The sequence below is a fragment of the Anabrus simplex genome, chromosome 3, assembly GCF_040414725.1.
Source record: "Anabrus simplex isolate iqAnaSimp1 chromosome 3, ASM4041472v1, whole genome shotgun sequence".
Lineage (NCBI taxonomy): Eukaryota > Metazoa > Arthropoda > Insecta > Orthoptera > Tettigoniidae > Anabrus > Anabrus simplex.
Window position 1 is genome coordinate 226,281,317 of NC_090267.1, and position 26,643 is coordinate 226,307,959.

The 26,643-nt window shown below is 40.9% G+C and overlaps 1 protein-coding gene across 6 annotated transcripts in view; it reads right to left on the reverse strand.

Moving 5' to 3' along the window:
• LOC136866170 (uncharacterized) overlaps positions 1-26,643 on the reverse strand; it is a 1,405,624-nt gene that overhangs the window by 26,917 nt on the left and 1,352,064 nt on the right. For 5 of the 6 annotated variants that reach the window (XM_067142902.2, XM_067142901.2, XM_067142903.2 and 2 more), the window contains 3 exons: positions 18,153-18,218; positions 9,727-9,841; positions 6,250-8,090 (listed from right to left, as the gene is read on the reverse strand). In XM_067142902.2, the coding sequence (XP_066999003.1) occupies positions 7,801-8,090; positions 9,727-9,841; positions 18,153-18,197 (450 nt within the window). In that variant the 5' untranslated portion in view covers positions 18,198-18,218 and the 3' untranslated portion in view covers positions 6,250-7,800. Of the gene's footprint in view, positions 1-6,249; positions 8,091-9,726; positions 9,842-18,152; positions 18,219-26,643 lie in introns of those variants that run through there. The other variant, XR_010859494.2, reaches the window with a different exon arrangement.

Sequence of the window (26,643 nt, forward strand, 5' to 3'; positions counted from 1 at the left end):
GCCAACGACCAGTGTGGGGGAGCTCCATCCTGCTGGAACCACATCCGTAACCGTGTCATAAGGGGCACATCCTCCAATAAGAGTGGGAGGTACTCACGAAGAAACTCTAGATAGCGTCGTCCCGTGAGGTTTCCTTCGAAGAAATATGGTCCAATTATCTTGTCACCTAGTATCCCGCACCACACGTTGACGCCCCATTGTACCTGAAATCGAGCTCCCCTGATCCAGTGAGGATTTTCAACGCTCCAGTAATGGAAGTTGTGACGATTAACAGTTCCGTTGTTGTGAAATCTGGATTCATCACTAAAGAGAATGTCCATTAAGAAATTCGCATCAGCTTCAACTCTTTGTAATATCCATTGCGAAAATTCTATCCGTTTTGGAAAGTCATCTCCGTGAAGTTCCTGGTGCAGTTGTTGATGGAAAGGGTGGAATTTATGGCGGTGCAATATTCGCAGTACAGATACATGACTGATGTTCAGTTCATTTCCTACGGCCCGTGAGCTTGTGTGTGGGTTGTATGCAATTGCATTTTGAACAGCTTCGTCGTTATTTCCAGACGTCACTGGATCATCCCGAACGGGGGGTAATGTATGAAATGACCCCGTTGCACGCAACCGTCTTTCAACACGTCGAAATGTATCTGCAGTTGGCACCCTTCGTCCAGGAAATCGTTCTTGATACAAGCGTCTGGCTTCCCGTGCATTTTGCCTTGCTTCTCCATAAATTAGTACCATATTCACATAATCATCCCGTGAATACATAATGTTTGCTTTCGTGCTAACCGTACAGTACGTGCTCACACGTTGCTGCTAGGATTACGATATGCTGTTTCATGTGCCCTACGTATGAAGTGTAGACCGCTGTTAGTTGGTCGTCGAGTCGAACGTGCGCAGTTGCTTGGTTGAATGGGTGGGTCAGAATGTTGACAACACGTGCACTGCGCTTCATTCCCTGTAGTCGTTTGCCATATGGAAGTCGCATGTTATTATTCCTTTCGTATGTATGCTTTCTTTGTAAAGGTGGCAAATTACTTTTGAGACTTAAGAACGTTAAATATTTATTACGAATGGCCTTACAAGTATAATATAAAAATAAAATTGAAAAGCTCGTAACTAGATTCGAACTCTAAATGCCTGCTAACATATCGTATGCTCGCTGCGATTGGTGCCATGTAGCCACTGCAGGCGACAAAGAATTGGTCTCGTAGCTCTGTACTAATGGAATTACCTAGGCTATCGCTTCGATACTGATCGTTGATGTTAAAAGTTCTGAACTCGAATGTGCAAACACCACAGTGAACTAAAGAATCGCGTCTCCCTTACGTCCAGATAGTTGCAACCATTTTCTACGCGTTACTTAGTTGAATGAGTCCAGCGTTATGTTTCAGGTGGTATTCACAATCGGTGCGTATGTGGCGATATTTATGATACCTGTTTATTATAACTTCCGTAGAAGAATATCGGAGACTTCAGAAAGGTCTTCGTAAACGATGCCTAGGCGAATACGAAATGACATTAAAAAATGCATGACTCAAGAATGGTTGGAACCCTTCCTGCTTCAAGTAACCTATCGAGGTACGTCTTCCATACGTAATTCCGCGCAGCTATTTGCAGCGTACAAGCGCCATCCTTGTAACTCTGTATTCACGAGGAGAGCGGAAGTTCCCGCTTCGACAAGTCACTGATGAGTTACAGCCTTATGGTCCCGTTTTATGCCTTTTTTGATCGCTCTAACGGTAGTAATTACATGGCGTAAACTATCACATCTGCTGTACAGCATTTGCGTGCCACAGATTATAAACTACAGTGCAAAACACGTTTCTATCAATTTCGATGTGATGAGACTGTACAAAATGGTGGTGCATTGACATGTCTGGTTGGGTTCGATTCCCACCTCAGCCATCCTGGAAGTGGTTTTCCGTGGTTTCCCACTTCTCCTCCAGGCGAATGCCGGGATGGTACCTAACTTAAGGCCACGGCCGCTTCCTTCCCTCTTCCTTGCTTATCCCCTCCAATCTTCCCATCCCTCCACAAGGCCCCTGTTCAGCATAGCAGGTGAGGCCGCCTGGGCGAGGTACTGGTCATACTCCCCAGTTGTATCCCCCGCCCAAGAGTCTGAAGCTCCAGGACACTGCCCTTGAGGCGGTAGAGGTAGGATCCCTCGCTATGTCCGAGGGAAAAACCGAACCTGGAGGGTAAACAGATGATGATGATGATGATGTTGATTGACATGTCTGTAATTGGTCTTACCCTATCACGTTTTCTATGATACCACGACCGCCATTTCTATCAAAAGAAAATGGCCTCTTGGACCAATCAGGTGCGCAATTCTCTACCGACAGCTATAGGCGTGTTGATGGTTTGTACAGTATAGTAACATTTCGTAAAAATTAGTAGGACACCGCTCTATATAAAATGGTACAGTGTTTTTGAGATGGACCTCACTTACTACCTCTTGTACCATTTTTCCATTGTGCGGAGAAGTCTACATCGGGTTAACTGCACATAACATTGCTGTAAGGTGTTGCGCAAGATGGGACCAAGAGGCATTTACGTCCTAGCTGGTTGCATATATTCGGGAAAAAATAGGGGCAGCTGTACCACCCGGTATAAAGGACTGTAATCATTTCATTATTAGGGCACAGCCGACTCTAGTATAAGACTAGAAAGTTCTAACTTTTTCAGTCACACCAGGGATGACTTAAGCAGTTGTGGAACCCTGAGAAAAACCTGATAAAAATACCTCACTCATGTATATTTTAAGGCTTCAATACAACTACCAGAACACACTGAAGAAAATATACAAGTAGCATAATGACCAACAAAATTAAATGGTAACATTCACAGGTTAACGGAAAAAAACAAAGGAATAAAATTACTTTATTTTCAATGTTTACAATGAATAGTAAAACCTAGTTAGCAGAAATGAAATTTATCAGTACAATGAACCAAATGACCAGGTAAGACAAGATTAGAAATGAAGGAAACAGGAAGGAGGTTGGCATCAAAATACCTGTTACCAGGCTTTTAAGGTAGATGCAAGCTACAATGGTTTGGACATGTAATGAGGATGGACAGAAGGAGAACAGCAATGAATTACTTTGACAGAGAGGTGAGAGGGAACAAATAGGAAGGCCAAGTTACTGATGGATAGACACAGTTAAATTGGAGGAATCTCAAGTGGGAGGACATAGAGGAACAGAAACTACATTCTCACAGGAAGAAGCAGTGAGTGCTTGTACATCAAACCCAGGAAAGTGAAGCTGGAAATGATGATCTATATATTTTTAAAATCTGTATATGACAAACTTTAGCTCCTCTCATTTTGTCTGGAAAATTCCTCAATCACGTCATCAAAACTTTTTTCTCAGCAATGTCATATTAAGTGGAACACATTGCTAAGGAGCTTTTTTTTTTAAAAAAAATTTGCAATTTTCTTCACGTCGCACCGACACAGATAGGTCTTATTGGTGACGATGGCCTTCATTAAGGTACCGTCCCAACATTTGCCTAGTATGAAAATAGGAAACCACGGAAAACCATCTTCAGGGCTGCCGACAGTGGGGTTCGAACCCACTATTTCCCGGATGCAAGCTCACAGCTGCCTGCCCCTAACTGCACGGCCAACTCGCCCGGTTTGCTAAAGCTGGGTTCACACGGTGCGAGTGGACTAGCATGATGCGTGCGCATCTTCTGGCCAGCTACTCGCATGTAATGGGTGTTCACACGACGTTGTACTCGCGTCTGAATTAAGATGGCGGACCTCGTAAGGGAAAGGATATCAGCTGTTGCTGATATGTTAATTGCCGAGTTAGTAAATAATGTTGGAAGAATAAATAGAAAGGAAAATGTAATGTGAGCGCGGGAGTGGATTGCATGACGTAGTGCATTCGGTGCGTGGACACATTTTTACGTGAAGTTCTAGAGGGGGATGAAAACACATTTAAAAATCACTTACGACTCACAACGAAGCAGTTCGATCAACTTTTACAAATGATTAAAGTACAAATACAGAAACGCAACACAAATATGAGAGCGGCTTCAACTGCCCGTCTGAAACTCCAGGTTACACTACGGTACTTGGCGACTTGTGACTGTCTCAGGTCTTTGGAATTTTTATATCGAGTTCCAAAGACTACAATATCCACGTTTGTGTCGGCTGTGTTGGATGCGATCTATGATGTACTGAAAGAATGCATCATAGTGTGTTCGCATGTATCAATTATTAAATGTCAAAGAATATAATACATTGTTAAACATTCACTCAGCCCGGTAATATTGAATGGTTTACAAGGCAGGTATTATATTCTTTGACCCTTTAATAAATGATAGAGGACAACGGAGTAATAAATAAATACCGGTAAATAAATAAATAAATAAATAAATAAATAAATAAATAAATAAATAAATAAATAAATAAATAAATAAATAAATAAATAAATAAATATCATACTCTTACCAAGTTGGTGAAATTGCTTCTCGTATTCATTACTCCATTCAGGAATCTATCAGCGATGTTAAACCATTACATTGTCGGTGAATAAATTTCTTCGGGTGATGTGCCTGACTTCTTGGATTTCTTAATTTGTAATAGTAGTTCTCTGTACGTGCTACGAATGTTTTTAGTTTTTGTTGATTTCTTCGACGCCTACCCCAGGAATATTCATTTTTTCAGCAATCCGTAGCAACGCTGAGTCCCTGGCATCTTTTATTTTATAACTGCGAAACCTAGCATTCCACAACACTTCTTCAGATTCGTATAATTGTACAAGTATTATTGTCTGCGTATCGCTCCACTTCCTTCCTTGCACTGCCTTCAAGCTTTCCGCCATCTTGAATTTGTTACTCGCTTGTAGAAAGTTGGGCACGGTCCGAGTTGACTCGCTTCTCTCAAACTCAGGCAACTGGACTCGCATGAGCTGTTCACATGATGCGAGTGGCGGGCCAAACATGCGCACGCATCATGCGAGTCCACTCGCTCCGAGTCTACTCGCACCGTGTGAACCCAGCTTACGGAGCAGTTCTGGTCTTGATCTATGTCAAACCTCATGTAAGTTTTCATTCAAATAGAATGAGGACAAAATAGTTTTATTTACAACAAAAGCCACGTCTTCATTAACTTCTGATATCGGAATATCTCTGAATATCATCAGATGAAGGTGTAGGCCTAATTGAAATTTCAGCAGACAGCACATGTAATTATCGTGCCTTCTCAGAGTTGACTGTCAACTGAAAATTGCACTCATGCAATACCCGCTTCCCCCACCCTCAACGGCGTGACATCACTCTCTCCCGGCATACATAATCATGTACTTGACGACATGCCCCACACATTGATACACTAAAGTTAGGATGGCCCAGAGACCACATCTGGCCTGCGAAGACATTTTTTTGATCTGCCTACTTACTCTCATGAATTTAAGAATTTTATTTTTATTGCTTAATTTTCAAATGAAATATTTAGTTGTACTGCAGGCAACATTAATAATGTTACGTGTCAGCCCCGTGGTAGCTCCTATAGGTATTTCCAGGAAGGGGCTGGTGACTCAGACGACCTGGAATCTCCCAGCCGGCCTTCCCGAGTATTGTTCTCGGCGGCCGACCTACCTGAGGGTTTCTTTGACATTCAACGGGAATGTTCTGCCTCCAGTGACATGTGAGATGATTCTTCAGATTATGAATCTGGCGAGGATGCAGGTCCACAAATCGATCCTTCGGCATTTGAAGCACTTGAAAGGGCGACTTCGGTAGACGATTATGTTCCGATAGAATAATAGGCTTGTTTACTATATTGGTAAGATTTTAAGTGGAAAAGATGAAAGTGGAGATTTAGAGATTAGCTTTTAAAGGAAAAATAGGGAAGGGAAATTTACTATTCCAGATGTTCTTGATGTAGCTTTTGTTTCTGAAAATGACATTAAAATGATACTGCCAATGCCCAAAATGACAGGAATAACAAAGAGATAGCAGTCTTGTTTTGCATTTCAGGTTGATTTTTCACTAATTGACATTCGTTGATGGTCGTTGAAGAGTGTCTCACTGTTCCCCCGGTTGTGTCTCATTGTACTCCATCGGTGGGGAACAGTGGGACAATGTGAGTGTCTTCAAATATATTATTATTGTAAGTTGTTGATACAGAGTAGGATATTTGTTCTGTAAGGTAACAAAGAGTAATCTTTGAAGAAATGTGTGCCATATTTGAAGTAAATAACTTGATAAGTTTTTTCTTTTGTGATGATCCAAAATAAAAGTGTCTCATTGTTACCCACCCTCCCCTGCTCGTAAATTTCCCAGCACCGGAACGTTCGATTATGTATTATAGCAGACCACAATAACATGATAATGTTACGAAAAAAGAACTCATTCATTCTGATGTTTACTATTGATAAGAGCAAAAATGTACTTTCTTTTTCGTAAATTAGGTTATCATTTACTCATTTTGTGGCCATTTACCTACGCGTTCCGATACGAGTGCACCTCTGGTTGCAGGGCTTTGAAAGTCGTACTAGAAAACAAGTGTGTGCGGTGCCTGTACTTCCCCGCGACGTTGCCGATAAACGATAGCTTAAAGCCTTACGTATTTCAAATGAAAACTCATTATATGTCACTGGTGAATACATTGTACATTGTCTCGCGACCACGTCAAACTACCGATACGCCATACGTCGTACGTATATCGGTATTATTTATATGCTGTACGACATCTCGCAAACGTGACTGTGTTGCGAAATGTCCTATAAGTCATAAAATCGTGCATTCATATGCAACTTAAATTGCAGTTCCATTTACTTTTTAAGCAGATTGATGAAACAATTTAGACGTGCGACGATTATGCGATGAAATTTTAAAATCCGATTTTTGTATTGAAAATAAAGGATGCGACAATTATGTAGTGAAATACGGTGTTAGTTATAACAAAATTCGGGAGGGCGTTGCCCTCGTGTGTTTGTGTTACCAACCTCACACTCGCCGACAACGGGGCCTTCTTTTACCTCGCCAATCACAGAATTACAGTATCCCATTATGATAACATTGTCACTAGACTTCGTATTTTGTAGTAATTAATTACACGAATTACCGGAAATCGAACTCGGGGCTAGTACGCTGTCCATTCAGCCAGACAGCGGGGCGATATTATTATTATTATTATTATTATTATTATTATTATTATTATTATTATTATTATTAAACCACTATGTCGAACCCACTACCCCTCAAAATCACGGTACTTATTTTGGAAACACCTTGTATATTAATTTCTGGTATTAGCAACACAAACATTTTCAATATTACTATGTTATACGCTTTCTCACGTGTGTGCTGCTAGTTTTGGACTTATTTTTGGTGAAACGTTGACAATAATCGAAACTAATTTCCTTTTACTTGTTTCAAAAATGTTAACAACTAAACTTACTAACTGCAAGTTCTTCTATCGTATTTCCATTATTACTTGCTTCTCACTCCATCAACTGCGAGAATCACGAAGTCGATTCTTCCAATTTTGTACTAGAGCCGACAGTGGTCATTGAAATATAGACATCTATCATACCTTCTTGCCTCCGATATCTTGAAACATGTTAATTTTGAGTAGTTTTCTGTGCTTAATGAGAGGAATTTATCACATGTTTAACACACGCAACCTCCAACATTTCGGGCTAGAATTTTCATTGTAGTTTGTATTCCCTGAAAGAGGTTAGATGACCCAGGCCACTCTGCTAACCCTCTCTGTTGACGCCGTCGCACCCCCTACTCCGACGACGCTAACACCGATGGCGGGTGCAGTGGCGGCAGGCGCGGGTCAGTCGGGGTCGTGACGGCAGTCTATCCTCAGCACCACCAGTACGACGGCGAGCGTCAGCGCCGTAAGCGACATCTGTACAGAAGCCAGGACAACCACGTCCTTGGAGGCAGGGTCGGTGAGGGTGCGTATGGCCTGCACGAGGAGAGCGACGTGCAGAGCACACGCTGCACTCCAGAGTACAGCCAGCGGGCCGGCCACCTGCGCAGACGGACCTAGGAACCGCAGTGCCGGTGAGCATGAAGACGGCCGGTAACCGCCGAAGCCGCGACTCGTGTGAATGCTGGCACCTGAAACATCAAGAGGAAACATCAGTCGTGGAGCAGTAGATGGCTTCTGATTTCAAATTAATACAACAAATTAAAAATAAATAATCATATAAATCTCGCGGGTTAGTCGATATTCTGATAGCAAGAAACAGATCGTAAAATGACTAGAAAATTATGGTGAACAGCTCCATGCACTTTGTAATGAAATGACTTGGTTTAGAGACTACGTAATTAAGGCGCTAAAGGTGTGCTCGGCTCACTCTGAATTCAGACTTTACTTGGAAACAATCGTTTTGGAAATTCCAAGGTACTGTATTATCTTTAGTTTCACTTAACGGTAGGCACTCTATGTTACGAATACAAAATAAAGCAATATCTTTTTCCTTGAAAAAAAAAATTAGTATCATTCCAGCCCCAAGGGGACGCTGTCGCATCCCCTACTCCGACGACGCTAACATCAATGGCGGGGGCATTGGCGGCAGGCGCGGGTCAGTCGGGGTCGTGACGGCAGTCTATCCGCAGCACGGCGGCGAACGTCAGTGCCGTAAGCGACATCTGTACAGAAGCCAGGACAACCACGTCCTTGATTTTCTAAATAATAATAATGTTATTGGTTTTACGGATTTCGGAGACGCCGAAGTGCCGGAATCAAGTCCCGCAGGAGTTCTTTTACGTGCCAGTAAATCTACCGACACGAGGCTGACGTATTTGAGCACCTTCAAACACCACCGGACTGAGCCAGAATCGAACCTGCCGCCAAGTTGGGGTCAGAAGGCCAGCTCCTCAAGCGCCTGAGCCACTCATTGCGTCTGATTTCCTAGAGACTGGCCTTCTGTATTGTAATTGTCATTTTATCGATTGCTTGTTGAAAATCATTTATTATTGAGTAAAATATTTCTCAAGTAACTGTATTTCAGCTCAGTTACTATTATTTTGCTCTTTTCCTAACACTGTCTGTAATAGGCTGAAAGAGCGCAGATAACGGTACCAATACTTTGCGAAGCCAGCAAGTAAATGATGGGAACCTAGCGAGAACATATAACGAAGATTTAACTTTTCTTTCAGACATAGTTGAAAATGCATTGAAAATAGTCCATGAGTGAAGAGCAATAGGTGGTATATGGACATATGTACAGGTAAGGTAACGGTATATTCTGCCCGATGGCAGGTCCGAACCTCCGCAGAGGTGTGCCTGAGCCGGAGTTTACGTGCGGTAGGGTAGCCATTTCCTTTCCGCTCCTCCATTCCCTTACCCCCACCACCAGCGCGTGGCAACCCACGCAAATCTTGACCACGCCCAATGTTGCTAAACTTCGAAGATCTCACGGGATCCGGTGTTTCAACACGGCTACGGCCATTGGCGACATATGTACAGGGTCAATTTTAAAGGTTTTATGTATTAGATGAGCAGGGATTTGAGAGAAAAAATGCACAAATTATACGGGATAGTGTACTGAGCGGGGGCTTATTCTCAGGGTTTCCCTGTATGATTGAATTTGCTCTGCTAAATGGGATGATTGGTCTCATAATTTGTAGCCTATGACAGGCGCTACTTATTGAGAACCATAGTTGCCTAGGTGCATGAGAGCGCTACCAGTCTGCAATAAACACATCCTCCAGAAAAGTCGCTACAATACGGGGACAAATGAAGATCCACCTGCTGCGAGGACAGTGACTGCTCCTGCCGGAATGCCGAGTCCGAGGTTCATCTCTCCACGCTCCTCAATGAAGCCCACTGTACCCATTACCAGCACGCAGATACCGCACACCACCTGGAAGCAAGAACACACATAATGAGTACGTCTCAGTATACATTCAATAGTGTTCTATAATAATAATAATAATAATACTAATAATAATGATTGTGACATGAGTAAGGCCTCCCAGTGAATTTTAAACTGTGTATTCTACGACTGTGCATCCATGTCTAGAGAGAACATTGAACTTGATGGAATTATAGTAGCTTTTCCATTCGAGGACTAGATGTCTCTGACATCAAAGAGTTTAGATGTCATTACTTGTAAGCGAGAATGTTTGCACTTAGATGTTATTCATACTGTTGATCTTCCAGTGTTTATTTTAATTCTCTGAAGTTACCTAAACTGTCATTTATTTAATCCGCCCCTCTAGAGGCGTGATATCAAGCTAATTTACGTATCAGAATATCTGATATTAATTTCATATCCAATCAAAAGAGTTTTCGCTAGAACGTCCAGCTGGTTCTGCCAACACCTCTATAGCCTAATAAGAAGCGAGCTCTGAGGAGAGTCAGTCTGATCTTGTGGCAGAGAGGAAATCTCCTTCGGGAGATCTGAAGAGGCGGGGTTTTCGGTATCATGACATCATAATAAACGAGATTTGGCAGTCTATTTTACTAAGTGAACTACTGTGTGTGAAGCTGGGGAAGATCTATGCGCCCCCCTTTAGTATTCCAACCCCTAACTCCCCTTCCTATAAACCAGTGGCGGCGCATGACTTTCACCACTGGGGGTTCAACAGAAGAAAAATATCCCCCCCCCCCAACACCTCTCCTCTCCCCCTCCACATCTTCCGCCGTTTTATAAATGTGATCAAATAAGAGGGGAGCAGACAATACATGCCGAAATTCACCACATGTAAAATAAGAAATGTCGCACAATCAGCTTACCCTATGCAAACAGCTTATACAAAACACCCATCTTGCGCTCCTTGAAGGACGCAAACTTATCTGTAACTGCTTCATTGAAGTCCGCAGTCTCTCGAACCAAGTCCCTTTCAACTGACAACATAGCAAGAGCATTAAATCTATCCTTCGTCATTGTGCTGCGCAAGAAAGTCTTTATTCTCTTCAGGGTTGAGAACCACCTTTCTGCTTCCGATGTCGAAATGGGAATAGTAATAACTATATTTAAAAGTTTTCGTTGATATTACCTTGCCGCTATTCTTTGCCTCAAAGATTTTTAAGTTTCTCTCCAAAAAGTAATTATTCCAAAGAAGGCAAATGAATAGATGTTTAGTATTGATATATTAGGGACAAGATATCAATTGGAATTTGGCAGTTTAATGTGACTTCTGGTAGTAATGATGCTTTTCAACACTAGCGCTAATTATGTGCACTATTCTCTGCTGCCTAGTTAAATTCCCATAAGGGAAACAGATGGCAGGCAGATACCACAACAACACGACTTACGAGAGACTTGAGAGAGTGGCATATTGCGCATGCGTAAAGCACAGATATCCGTTTCTGCAATATCCTGATCTTGCCTTAGTGCTGGCAGACGCTCCCCAGTATCTCGCCACTCCCTTCACCTATGTACGGACGGAGAGATCGCCTTGCAAGGGGGTTCATTCCAGACGAGTATCCACCCACGGACCTTGCGCAACTCACATGAATTGAAAGCCAGTACGAGTATATTACGGATAGATGGACTTAGCAAGAGCTTCGACATTGACAAGGGAGTTATGAAAATTACGTAGTTGAGTACAATTTGATATAAACTGGAGGTTCATTGCTCCATTGCGCTATACCAGAAATCGCCACTGCTATAAACGAATATTTGCCCGAATTTGTCCTCTTGAATTCAAACTTTATCTTCATATTGGGATCTTTCCTCCTTTTAAAGACACCACTCAAACTTATTCGTCTACTGATGTCATTCCACGCCATCTCTCCACTGACCCCAACTAGAGTATGGTTCCAGTGTATGGGACCCTCACCAGGATTACCTGATTCAAGAACTGGAAAAAATCCAAAGAAAAGCAGCTCGATTTGTTCTGGGTGATTTCCGACAAAAGAGTAGCGTTACAAAAATGTTGCAATGTTTGGGTTGGGAAGAATTGAGAGAAAGAAGAAGAGCTGCTCGACTAAGTGGTATGTTCCGAGCTGTCAGCGGAGAGATGGCGTGGAATGACATTAGTAGACGAATAGGTTTGAATGGCGTTTATAAAAGTAGGAAAGATCACGATATGAAGATAAAGTTAGAATTCAAGAGGACAAACTGGGGCAAATATTCATTTATAGGAAGAGGAGTTAGGGATTGGAATAACTTACCAAGGGAGATGTTCAATAAATTTCCAATTTCTTTGAAATCATTTCGGAAAAGGCTAGGAAAGCAACAGATAGGGAATCTGCCACCTGGGCGACTGCCCTAAATGCAGATCAGTATTGATTGATATTGATTGATTGATTGATAATTTAGCCTAGTGAAAGGAACGTTGGTATTATCTCTCGTTGAAATACAATTACAACTGAATATTTTTTTTTTACAGTTGGCTTTACGCAGCACCGACATAGATAGGATTTATGGCGACGATGAGACAGGAAAGGGCTACGCGTGGAAATGAAGCGACCGTGGCCTTAAATAAGGTACAGCCCCAGCACTTGTCTGGTGTGAGAATGGGAAACCACGGAAAACCATCTTCAGGGCTGCTGACGGTGGTATTCGAAACTACTACAAATTCCGAGTGCAAACTCACAGCTGCGCGCCCGTAACCCCACGACCACCTCGCCCGCTACAATTAAATAGAAGTACGGCATGATTATGCATTTAAAAATAATTTAGTATTTGAATACACACTAAGAAACTAACAGGCACTAGAGAGACTGCCAGACTGATGAATGCGCGCGGCAAGCGGGTGAATTATAACTCAGTGGCCACTACCTTGGCAAACAAATATGTACCGCTACTACCCTTCCTTACAGCACATGCAAAGTCTTCACTGCTTACAGTAGTGCTATACAAATTGGTTAACCGCGACGAACAGCATTTTGTGCGTATTTCCGTCAATAATTATGTTAATGATTAAAGAACATAAACGAAGGAATTAGCAGATAAGGTAACAAGGTTTGTACAAACAGTTTTTTAAAAATAAATCCTACTTCCAGCTGGCTAAAGTTTAATAAAACTGTAATGTTTACTCCACAAATTGGGGGGGGGGGACTGTCCCTACTCGCCCCACCCCCTAATCGCCGCTACTGTTTGTAGAAACGCCAAAGCTGCAGAAAAGGAAATCTAATAACCTATTAATTTATACACGTGTAGACATTCCACTCGATAAAAGAGTTGCTTGTATGAAACGAAAACTAATACTGTTCGGCGAAATACGTGTGTAAAAGGCATACGTCTGTTTGGAGCTTGTGTTGCATTCCGACCAAGTTGTCCAGTTTAAAGTAATGTCTGTTTATTCATCGCTGCTGAACACACTAGTCATTGTCGATATGCAGATAGCAAATATAGTGCGGCTGTACCATACACCAGCCTAGAAGTATGCGGTGGAAAACGATATTTTCTAAAGCAAGGGGTGCATTAGAACGGTAGCACCGAGTAACATGATGCGAACGACACTCCAGTCCTTATCTCTTCATATTCTGACGTAACCTGCCCGCTGGCAGTAGTTACCCTGTGAAAATCAGTTGGTAGATATCGCATTCCCATTTGTGCATGCGGGACATTTATAAGTAGAAAGTACGGCGTTCGGGAGCCACCTGGTATATACTCTCCTTTACATTCTTACTACAACCCCTAAATACCCTCATGACCATATGCAGAGATGTGTACCCTTTATTTACAATCGTATTTATGTGATTACCCCAATGAAAATCTTTTCTTATATTGAAACCTAGGTATTTACAATGATCTCTAAAGGGAACTTTCACCCCATCAAAGCAGTAATTAAAACTGAGAGGACTTTTCCTATTTGTGAAACTCAACCTGACTTTTTAACCCGTTTATCATCAAACCATTGCCTACTGTCCATCTCACTACATCATCGAGGTCATTTTGCAGTTGCTCACGCACTTGCAACTTATTTATTACTCTGCACAGAGTAACATCATCTGCAAAAATCCTTATCTCTGATTCCACTTCTTTACAAATATAATTGATATATACAAGAGAACATAAAGGTCCAATAATACTGCCTTGAGGAATTCTTCTCTTAATTATTACAGGGACAGATAAAGCTTCGCCTACTCTAATTCTCTGAGTTCTAATTTCTAGAAACATAGCCACCCATTCAGTCACTCTTTTGTCAAGTCCAATTGCACTCATTTTTCCCAGTAGTCTCCCATGTTCCACCCTATCAATTGCCTTAGATAGGTCAACGCGATACAGTCCAATTGACCTTCTGAATCGAGGATATCTGCTATATCTAGCTGGAATTCTACAAGTTGAGCTTCAGTGGAATTACCTTTCCTAAATCCAAACTGCCTCCTATCAAACCATTAATTTCACAAACATATATATATAAAATAAGTTTTTTTCTGTACATTGCTCAGAATTTGAAAAGACTTATATTTCTGTATCGATCGTGTCCACAGTAACAAGGAAATGTATTTTTTACTTTTGCGTAATTTCTGTCTGTGTGGAGGAGGAATGGAGGCGAATGGAGGAGGATAGGTTACCTAGGAGAATAATGGACTCTGCTATGGAGGGTAAGAGAAGTAGAGGGATACCAAAACGACGATGGTTAGACTCAGTTTCTAACGATTTAAGAGGTATAGAACTAAATGAGGCCACAACACTAGTTGCAAATCGAGGATTGTGGCGACGTTTAGTAAACTCACAGAGGCTTGCAGACTGAACGCTGAAAGGCATAACAGTCTATAATGATAATGTATGTATGTATGCCTGTCTGTTCTGTATGTATGTATGTACACGCATCATGAGAAAATGGCTGAATAGAATTTAATGAAAATCGGAATGTAGAGTCGGGGGATGAGCCTCTACAACCTAGGATATTAATAATTTTATTCACGCTGAGTGAAATGGTAGTTTAGGAGAAGACCTAAATGTAATTATCAAGTATTTATATTATTTATGGTCCTATCGATAAGTAATACATAACTAAAGTAAAAAAAAGCATTATGTCTTATACATTTTTACCGTGCCGGCTATAACACTGATATTCATGATTTGTATTTTTGTTGCTAAGTCCATATCAACGCCGAGCCACGAGAAAATGGGTTAATAGAATGTAATTAAAATTAGTATATAGAGTCGGCGAATAAGAAACAACAGTCTAAGCTATAAGCAATTTTATTCACCCGGGTTGAAATTGTACCTAGTTTAGGGGAAGGCGACTAAAATTTAATTTTTAAATACCTATGTTATTGGTCCTATCGAAAAGTACTACATAAGAAAAGTTAGAGAGAATGCAATTTCCAGTCATTTGTGTTTTATTCAGTTTTACCGTACCGACTATGATATGACTGGTGTTTCAGAATCGGAAGAAAACTAAATGTGAAGGCCTACAATATCGAAAGCGCATAACATTGATCAGCAATAACATTACATTGACCATTGTTTGTTGTGATGTTCTTTGTCTCTTATGCTGCCATTCAACTCCGATAGATGAGATTACTGCAGAGTACCTGACTGAATATTGGCGGGAAATAGCTGGAGAGTTAGAAAACTTTCTTCTTTAGCATGTCATTCCTCTGGTTCATAAATTTTCTGATACTGCTGGTACGTAACACACTGGTTCATCATAGTATTCCAGCTATTCGATTCCTACTCTCACACGCTGTTTTGATTGAGCAGTGTGCGCACTTAAGGCAGAAGCTCACTTAGTAGTAGTAGTAGTAGTAGTAGTAGTAGTAGTAGTACTATGACCTGGTCTAGAATTATAATTTAGACCTAATCCAAATTACAGCACAACAATTCACTAAGTAACCCAATATTCAACCCTAAAAAGTCCGTTTCTGAAAAGCTTCTTCCTCTTAACTTTTATTAAATTCTACATTCATTTTATTACACATTAGCAGTGAAAAGGGGGTTTCTCCTCTGGCTTGGAGGAAAACTTTGCCTCCAAGTCAGATGGATTTTTCCGCCGCCAGTGTAGTGAACTGAGATTTTCCGACTCATCGGGTACTCTTAGGAAATAGGTCAGTAAAAGGACAGTTTTTGCTCTGCGACTCTCCACTATTCGACCTCCCCTCCACCTTTCCCGAAAAAGAAAACGAAGTGTATTCGCGGATCACGGGTGTCTGCGGCTTAGTCATTCCAGCTCTGGAACTTTGGACTGTTAGATCAGCAGCGTAGTACTGTTCGTTAAAAATGAGAAAATGCGCGGTTGTTCATTTGATCGAGTGTTTCATATGAAAGCATTTCTTTTAATCGCGCAATGCCCACTGACCTCATTGTAAAAACCTATTTTAGTTGGGAAAACCACTAAGACAGTCTGTCTGAGGATGTAAAATGGCAGGTGGAGAGTGAGTGTCTGCCATTATAATGAAAATTCTTCAACCTGATTGTGACTGATGGTAAGCAAGCGGGCCTACCATTACAACGAATATTCCCTAACCCAGTCTTCCTATGAGAAAAGACGTTTGGTGAATTCCCCGTAGCGTTTCTAGGGTAACGTTAAGAGCTTTGCAATTTAATAAATCTCGGTCACAACGTTTACACCATCTAACCTAGAATTCTGTAAACAATGCAGAATTCCTTAACGAAGCACGGCTTCATCAGCTAGTAGTAATATAATTAGAAAGAATGCTTTCCCAAAGCTTACATGCAATGCATGTCATACTGACTGGCCTGTAATTTTCAGCTGTGTCTATCACCCTTTCCTTTATACACAGGGGATACTATAGCAACTGTCCATTCATTTGGTATAGCTTCTTCATGCAAAAAATAATCAAATAAGTACCTCAGATATGGTACTATATCGCAACCCATTGTCTTTAGTATATCGCCAGAAACCTTATCAATTTCAGCTGCTTTTCTAGTTTTCAACTTTTGTATCTTACTGTAAATGTCATTGCTGTCATAGGTAAATTTTAATGCTCATTGAGTATTAGTCACCTCCTCTATCTGGACGTTATCCTTGTAACCAACAATCTTTACATACTGCTGACTGAATACTTCTGCCTTTTGAAGATCCTCGCATACACACTCCCCTTGTTCATTAATGATTCCTGGAATATCATTCTTGGAACCTGTTTTTGTCTTAAAGTACCTATACCTACTCTTCCATTTTTCACTAAAATTTGTATTAGCACCAATTATGCTTGCCATCATGTTATTCTTAGCTGACTTCTTTGCTAGATTCAATTTCCTAGTAAGTTCCTTCAATTTCTCCTTTCTTCCACAGCCATTTCTAACTCTATTTCTTTCCAACCTGCACCTTCTTAGTCTCTTTACTTCTTTGTTATAATATAGTGGATCTTTACCATTCCTTACCACCTTTAAAGGTACAAACCTATTTTCACATTCCTCAACAATTGCTTTAAACCCATCCCAGAGTCTGTTTTCATTTTTATTTACCATTTTCCACCGATCATAGTTACTTTTTAAAAACTACCTCATGCCTGTTTCATCAGCTATATGGTACTGCCTAATAGTCCTAATTTTAATATCCTTCTTTCTTTCACACTTCTAACTACCACAAAATCTGCTTCATGATCACTAATACCATCTATTACTCCGGTTTCTCTATAGAGCTCATCTGGTTTTACGAGCACAACATCCAGAATATTTTTCCCTCTAGTTGGTTCCATCACTTTCCGAATCAGATGCCCTTCGCATATTAACTTTTTTGGCATTTGTTGGTCATGCTTCTTGTCGTTCACATTACCTTCCCAATTGATAGTTGGTAAATTGAGATCACCCGCTACAATCACGTTCCTAGTCTAGTCTTTCAAGGTGTTTTGTTATGAACGTGGGTGTAGTTAGAAACGAAGAGGATTAAATTAATAATTATATATATAAATAAAATAAATTATTTACGAAGAAAGAAGGAAAGAGACAAAAAGGGGAAGGAAGAAAGAATGAAATACTAAAACAAAACATAATTAATATAAAGGAGTAATAAAAGACAGGAGGCACAAAAACTCCTCTCCTCTCCGTCCCGTCCGTTCTTGTGCAGTAGGTAAAATATCCCTAGTTTAAAATATTTCTGATGTATACTCTGTGACAGCTGCCGAAGCCCCTGACGACAATCGTAGGCCTATCCGCCATCCTCGCTAATGTGTGGCTGAAGCCAACTAAAAATACACAAAAGTTTTAAGCTAATATCCTATAGCACGAATAAATTCGTCCTGTCCAAATCTTCACGACTACTAATGGGATCATTTCTTAAAAGTAAATTTTTCATTGGCCTTACCTGAAGCACGCGCAGGCGCAGAACAAGAGCGAAAGGATAACCCATGACACAGGACTTGGCAGGAAACTGTAACGAAAAGATAAGCTGAAATTAGAATCCAAATATTATGAATACAATACAAACAAATGAACTTCATTGAATTCTTTCCTCGCGGAGAGATGTGTACCGCTGGAAAGGACATATCAGATTATTGTAAACAAGGCATTCTGACGGAAATTTGATTTCGTGCAACTGTGTGCTAGCTAGCTATAAAGCTTGACTTGAGGCTATGATCCATAGTTAAGAGATGGGTATGACCGAACGGATGGTAGTAGGACAATGGTGTTGCTGATAGTTTTCAATCCTAACGACCGACATTCAAATACTCATTTGTTTCTGGGTGGAATTTTCACCTGGGAAATCGCGTGGTTCGGGATGGGTATTTGACTTTAAAGCATTTACTAAAACCCTAAACGAATAGGTAATGGCGGCTTCAGAGATCACGGAAGTGAGCTCAAGTCATACTACTACTACTACTACTACTACTACTACTACTGGTAAGGACACGTGTTATTTTCTATCTGCATAAAGTACTAAACGAGGTAAGCTCCGGTTCCTCCTATTTCTTTTTCCTGTTATCTATGGCCATAGATGTGAGTTGCGTAATTACTGCCAACGGTTTGTTCTGGGTATTTTCGACAAACGAGTAGTATTACGAATACGTTACAATTTTTGGGCTCGGAAGACTTGGGAATAAGTAGACGAGCTACTCGACTAAACGAATGTCCAAAGCTGTCAGAGGAGAGATACTGCGGCCGAGCGTGAACTGGGTACAAGTTTAGATGCCGCACACGAGAAACTTGACCAGAATTTTGAGCTGGTTAAGAGTCTGTTGTAGTTAGCAAGCGCTTAGAAACTATCATGCTGGCACGACCTAGTACTTACAGTGCACTATGTCTTCTGGGGTAAGCTAGAACACATTTGTTACTTTCATTGACCTGTTTCAGTTTCATCCTTGGCTTTAACAACATGAAAATGACCGAGGTATGAGGAGACAGGGATCTGCGCTCAGATGGCCTTCACTTAAACCGCAGTGGTACATGTAAGTTAGGAAACTTGTTTAGAAGGGTTATAGGAAGGTAAATTCAGGGAAACGGGGTGGCCTAGGGAGCGGTGTTAAGCGAACAGGGAACTGGAAATCAAGTAGGGGTGACATAAAAATGTTAGTGCTCAACTGTAGAAGCATTATAAACAAAGGAATCGAACTAAGTAATTTAATAGATATATACTTACCAGATATTGTAATAGGAGTTGAATCAGGGCTGAGAAAGGATATAATGGATGCAGAAATATTCTCACGGAACTGGAGTGTGTATCGTAGAGATAGGATAGGAATGGTAAGAGGGTAAAAGAAGAATTTGTAAGAATTTGTAAGCTATGAAAAGTTAAGGATGAAAAACATGAAGTTCTGGGTGTAAGACTCATATCTAAAGATAATAGGCAGCTTGATATCTTTGGAGTGTACAGACCAGGAATGGGTAGCGCAAATGCTGATTCAGAATTATTTGATAAGTTAATCACCTATGTTCGAAATGATATGGAAAGGAATGTGATAGTAGCAGGTGATCTCAATTTACCAAATGTCGATTGCGAAGGTAATGCGAACGACAGGAAGCATGCACAACAAATGGCAAATTAGTTAATATGGGAAGGGCAGCGGGTTCAGAAAGTGATGGAACCAACTAGAGGGAAGAATATTTTGGATGTGGTGCTGATAAAACCAGATGAGCTCTATAGAGAAACCGAAGTAATAGATGGTATTAGTGATCATGAAGCTGTTTTTGTGGTAGTTAAAAATAAATGTGAAAGGAGCGTATTAAAAGTAGGACTATTAGGCAGTACCATATGGTTGATAAAAGAGGCATGAGGGAGTTTTAAAAAAGTAACTGTGATCGCTGGAAAATGGTAAATAAAGTGTAAACAGACTCCGGGATGGGTTTAAAGCAATTGTTGAGGAATGTGAAAATAGGTTTGTACCTTTAAAGGTGGTAAGGAATGGTAAAGATCCACTATATTATAACAGAGAAGTAAAGAGTCTAAGAAGAAGGTGCAGGTTGGAACGAAATGGAGTTAGAAATGGTTATGGAAGTAAGGAGGAATTGAAGGAACTTACTTAGGAAATTGAATCTAGCAAAGAAGTCAGCTAAGGATAACATGATGGCAAGCATAATTGGTGCTAATACAAATTTTAGTCAAAGATATAAGGGTATGTGTAGGTACTTTAAAGCAGAAACAGGTTCCAAGAATGATATTCCAGGAATCATTAATGAACAAGGGGAGTGTGTATGCAAGGATCTTCAAAAGGCAGAAGTATTCAGTTAGCAGTATGTAAAGATTGTTGGTTACAAGGAAAATGTGGAAAATGTCCAGATAGAGGAAGAGACTAAGGCCAATGAAGTATTAAAATTTACATATGATAACAATGACATTTACAATAAGATACAAAAGTTGAAAACTAGAAGAGCGGCTGGAATTGATAAGATTTCTGGGGATATACTAAAGGCAGTGGGTTGGGATATAGTACCATATCTGAAATACTTATTTGATTATTGTTTGGTTGAAGGAGCTATACCAAATGAATGAAGAGTTGCTATAGTAGCCCCTATGTATAAAAGAAAGGGTAATAGACATAAAGATGAAAACTACAGGCCAGTAAGTTTGACATGCATTGTATGTAAGCTTTGGGAAGGCATTCTTTCTGATTATATTAGACATTTTTGCGAAATTAATAACTGATTTGACACAAGGCAATTTGGGTTTAGGAAAGGTTATTAACTGAAGCTCAACTTGTAGGATTCCAGAAAGATATAGCAGATATTCTGGATTCAGGAGACCAATTGGTCTGCATTGCGATTGACCTGCCTAAGCCATTTGATAGGGTAGATCATGGAAGACTGGCAAAAATGAGTGCTATTGGACTAGAAAAATGAGTGACTGAATGGGTGGCTATATTTCTAGAAAAGAGAACTCAGAGAATTAGAGTAGGCGAAGCTTTATCTGACCCTGTAATAATTAAGAGGGGGAATTCACCAAGGCAGACCTTTGTGTTTTCTTATATATATATCAATGATATGTGTAAAGAAGTGGAATCAGAGATAAGGCTGTTTGCAGATGATATTATTGTGTACAGAGTAATAAATAAGTTACAAACTTGTGAGCGGCTGCAGTGTGACCTCGATAGTGTTGTGAGATGGACGGTGGGCAATGGTATGATGATATACGGGGTTAAAAGTCAGGTTGTGAGTTTCACAAATAAGAAAAGTACTCTCAGTTTTAATTACTGCGTTGATGGGGTGAAAGTTCCTATTGGGGATCATTGTAAGGATCTAGGTGTTAGTATAAGAAAAGACCTTCATTTGGGTAATCACATAAATATGATTGTTAATAAAGGGTACAGATCTCTGCACATGGTTATGAGGGTATTTAGGGGTTCTAGTAAGGATGTAAAGGAGAGGGCGTATAAGTCTCTGGTAAGACCCCAACTAGAGTATGGTTCCTGTGTATGGAAACCTCACCAGGATTACTTGATTGAAGTACTGGAAAAAATCCAAAGAAAAGCAGCTCGATTTGTTCTGGGTGATTTCCGACAAAAGAGTAGCAAAGTTTGGGCTGGGAAGACTTGAGAGAAAGGAGACGAGCTGCTCGATTAAGTGGTATGTTCCAAGCTGTCAGTGGAGAGATGGATTGGGAGGACATCAGTAGACGAATACGTTTGAGTGGTATCTTTAAGAGTAGGAAAGATCACAATATGAAGATAAATTTGGAATTCAAGAGGACAAATTGGGGCAAATATTCGTTTATAGGAAGGGGAGTTAGGGATTGGAATAACTTACCAAGGGAAATGTTCAATAATTTTCCAATTTCCTTGCGATCATTTAAGAAAAGGCTAGGGAAACAACAGATAAGGAATCTGTCACCTGGGCGACTACCCTAAATGCAGATCAGTAGTGATTGATATATTGCTATTAATGCGGTTCCTTACGCAGCCAGTCAGTGTTATGAATGGTGTGAAATATTGCTCAGAGGGTCGGTTTGTGTGGGCATTTCAGTGGGCTCGGTAAACTAAGATGTAATAGCAACTTCTGGCTCAGTAAGGAAGCAGCGGGAAACTACCTCACTCCTCATTTCCCTAATACAATACTGTACAGCAGATGGTCTACGGTATGTTTTGAGCCCGCGGTAAACTATGCAGTTTCAGGTGAATACACTGCAGTACGAGCTTCAGTTAGTGTCTGTGTTTCATGTGCAATGCATATTTCGCAGTATACTGCGACACAATTATAAGGGTGGACATACACAAACTGCAGTATCATGCATCGTAGGGGTTACTCAAAGTTTAGTGTTAAAAACGTGGGAAAGGTACCGTGAGACCAATGACGTGACTGATTGGCCGAGGGAAGGTCGACTGAGGGTAACGACGCCACGTCAAGATCGTTATATCTGCGTACCAGCGCAGAGGAGACCAACTTCGACTGGTCAACAATTAGGAGACGAGCTTTTGAGGGCCGAGTATCAGCACAAACTCTTCGCCGTCAGCTTCATATTGCCCACTTAAGGTCTTTCGAACCATTCGATGTGTTCCATGGGAAAATCGTCATCGTGTTGAGAGGAGATGATAAACCATCCAACATCTTAATTTGGGAATGGATGAATGGCGTTGCAGATGGAACACGGATTGATACACGACGAGAGAGTGAGTGGAGATGTAAAGTACCAGCATGTTCAATCAGTGTATGCATTGGAGGTGGTAGTGTAATGTTTTAGGCTGGAATGATTCGACGGACGTTAACTGCCCAGCGGAATACTGATAACATTCTTTGATCATTTGTACAACCGTTTAGGGACGAATATGATGCTGAATTAATTTTCGTCGATGACAATGCTTGCCCTCATCGAGGTGCATTGATAGAGAGGCGGGTATCAACCGTATGGATTGGGCAGATAATCCACCGCACATGAACTGCATTAAGCATGCATGGAACAGGATGAATAAGGCTTATTTTTAATGATTCACAACCTCCGCCGACACTCCTAGACCTCATTAGAGTTGCCCAGATGGAATGAGGCCCTTTTCCTGAACATGGCGTGAACGTACTTATCGCAAGCATGTCGCAGCGTGTCAGAGATCTGAAGAGGCCACACACCATACTGACAGGAGGGACAACCTTTATTATACACCCCCCATTGTAACCTTTTCTTTATTATTGCTTATTTGCGTTCGATATTGGAAAAAAACATTTGAGTTTATAAGAGTTTACAATTCTATGTTGTGTGCCTCTGTGGTACAATAAACACCATTTTGTAACTGTATTATTGTATCCTTGACATTCCACACCAGTTTTGCGGTGTATAGAATGCCTTCGATCACACGAGTCAAATACAACCACAGCCCAATCTTATCTTGACTTCCGGCGTGATGCGTTAAGGAACCGGACAGACTATACGTGCTTATTTAGTGTATTTGTTTCTGAACCTGTTCCAGTATAGTTAGCATTCCTTCAGGTATGTTGATTATTTTAATCAGTTACATAGTTGATTTATCTGTTACAATGGTTTATCGTAAGACGACATTGCTGGTAGTTTTTCTTAACACGCTTCAATTAGCTTGACTTGTAGCTATCTATGTAACGGAATCTGTCAACATAATTTTCACCAACTTTGAGACATTCGATTATCTTGAAAATTTGTACACGTGTCAAGGGCCGATGACACTACAATAACGTAATAACTTTCTCCTAATGTCCTGATCAAGATCACCAGGATAAAATAAAATAATTTCTTTTAATCTTTACATACTGTTGGGTAGGCAACCCTCTAATCAGACTTGTCATGCGGTCGGTTCCATTTCTTCTGTTGCCATATGAAGATAATGTCGGTCTGCGCGTAATCCCCATCTCTAACAATACAGTGATAAAACCTTTCATCTCCCTTAGAGGAACAGGCCGCTACTGTTTTACGCGGGAATTCGGCTTCAATTGTTGTGCTGACCTCAAGAACTGAATAGTATATCTATTCGTTTCTGTCACCATTAGCTGCCACAAAGCCTGAGTAAAGAAGAGATAGGTTTCGCGTTTCAAGGCGGGACATGTTTTCACTTGGGAACAAAAATGAAAAATGGAACTAAACACACACATACAAAAAGAAAAAGAAGAAAAAGAAAAAAAGGATATCGGCAAAGAAGAGAAAACAATTATAGAATATAATAGAATAGAAAAATAGCAGATCTCTCAAACGATGAAGTGTTAGAGAAAAAGAACAAAAGGCGATTATACATAAAAAAATATAGAGCTTTACTGATGTCATAAATAAAATTCTAGTTGGTCCGCTGTCTGTCCGATCTTTGTGTTTAGAGTCTAGTCGTCCAGAACCTTGTTTTAATATGCATATCATTTAAGAATCATTGAACAGTCTGAGGGTTTATAGGACGATCAAAAGAGTTCTTTTATTTCAATTTTCTTTTACACTATTGATTATATCTCGACCAAACTTCATATGTAGAGTCTACCCGTCCCGGAGCAAGTTTCGATATGCATATCATTTAAGAATGACTGAATGCAGGGGTGCTTTTATGAAATATTACAAATAGTTCATTGGTCGCTATTTATAAAAGTAGAGTCATTATAAAATATAGTAAAAAGCGCCCCTCGCTTTTTTACAATAAAATTAATCATTTGTTGGTGATTTAATTGTTATTTTAAACTTATAAAAGATTTTTCGATTATAATGAACCAATGGACTTTATATCGGTATAGAACAAACTCTTTATATTTAAAAGTTATTTTATATTTTTTAGTTCAGATTGCTATTGAAGCGTGTTTTTTTTTAGTTTTTAAAACTATAATTTATTTTACTCTTTGCTTTAAGTCGCATCGAGCCCCCGTGGCTCAGGCGGCAGCGCGCCGGTCTCTCACCGCTGGGTTCCGTGGTTCAAATCCCGGTCACTCCATGTGAGATTTGTGCTGGACAAAGCGCAGGTGGGACAGGTTTTTCTCCGGGTACTCCGGTTTTCCCTGTCATCTTTCATTCCAGCAACACTCTCCAATATCATTCATTTCATCTGTCAGTCATTAATCATCGTCCCAAAGGAGTGCGGTAGGCTTCGGTAGCCGGCATAATTCCTATCCTCGCCGCAAGATGGGGCTTCATTCATTCCATCCTTGACCCGGTCAATGACTGGTAAACAGGTTGTAGGTTTTTACGTCGCACCGATACAGACAGGTGTTATGGCGACGATGGGAGAGGAAAGGCCTAGGAGTGGGAAGGAAGCGGCCGTTGCTTTAATTAAGGTGCTGCCCCAGCATTTGCCTGGAGTGAACATGGGGAACCAGGGAAAACCATCTTCAGGGTTACCGGCAGTGGGATTCGAACCCACTATCTCCCAGATGCAGGTGCACAGCTGCGCGACCCTAACCGCACGGCCAACTAGGCCGGTGGTAGATATTTACCAATGCTTTGACTTTTAGTATTGTTCCAAGCTTTGAAACCTACTGGAGGATTTAACACAAGCGTTGATTAATAGGTGGCCTAAACACTGTTCGGGTCTCTGTGTGCCATTTCAAATAAATTGAGTTTGTTTTTGTATCTCCATTATACTTAACAATGATTTGGCACTGCTATTGCCTGATTAAGCCTTGGTAAGGCACACCCTCCGATGAAGGTTGGCGGCGTCTGCCTTGAATGAAAAACCGCGTGCTTGTGTAGTGGAGGATATTGTCATGTGTGACATGTGAGTTGCAGGAAGGGGACAGTTTCCGAGGCAAGGGAATTAACGATTTACGATTAAAATACTGTACCTCGACTCGGCCGGGAATCGAATCCGAAGCCTCGACGAGCGAAGGCGAAGACGGTGACTACTAATCCATTGAGACGGAATCTGTTACACGTTACAAGTTATAACGTCTTCATCATCACCTTGGTGGTCAGCATCCACATCCATGTGTTTCACGGACTGGGGCATCTGATGTCCTCGGCAGTTGCTCCAATAGCGCGGAACTCTCCTCTGACGATCGGTCACCTTACATTTGGGACGATTCCGATGAACATTTTGGCGCTTGGCATTGGAGATTTAGTACCTTTTGGAATTCTGGCAAGTAACTCTAACATTCTGCATGCGTTTTCGATCATTTGAAAGTCATCTTTTGTCCTTATGCCGCGATATCTTCGAAATAAAGACATTTCTCGAACTTTCTCGTACCGCACTTATGCAGTTTTCTCAGATATTCACAATTTTATTACCAACCAACCAACCAACCAACCAACCAACCAACCAACCAACCAACCAACCAACCAACCAACCACCACCAACCAACCCACCAACCACCCACCAACCCAACCCCACCACCAACCACCAACCAACCAACCAACCACCCACCCACCCACCACCCAACCAACCAACCCACCACCCAACCAACCACCCAACCACCACCACCACCACCACCAACCAACCACCACC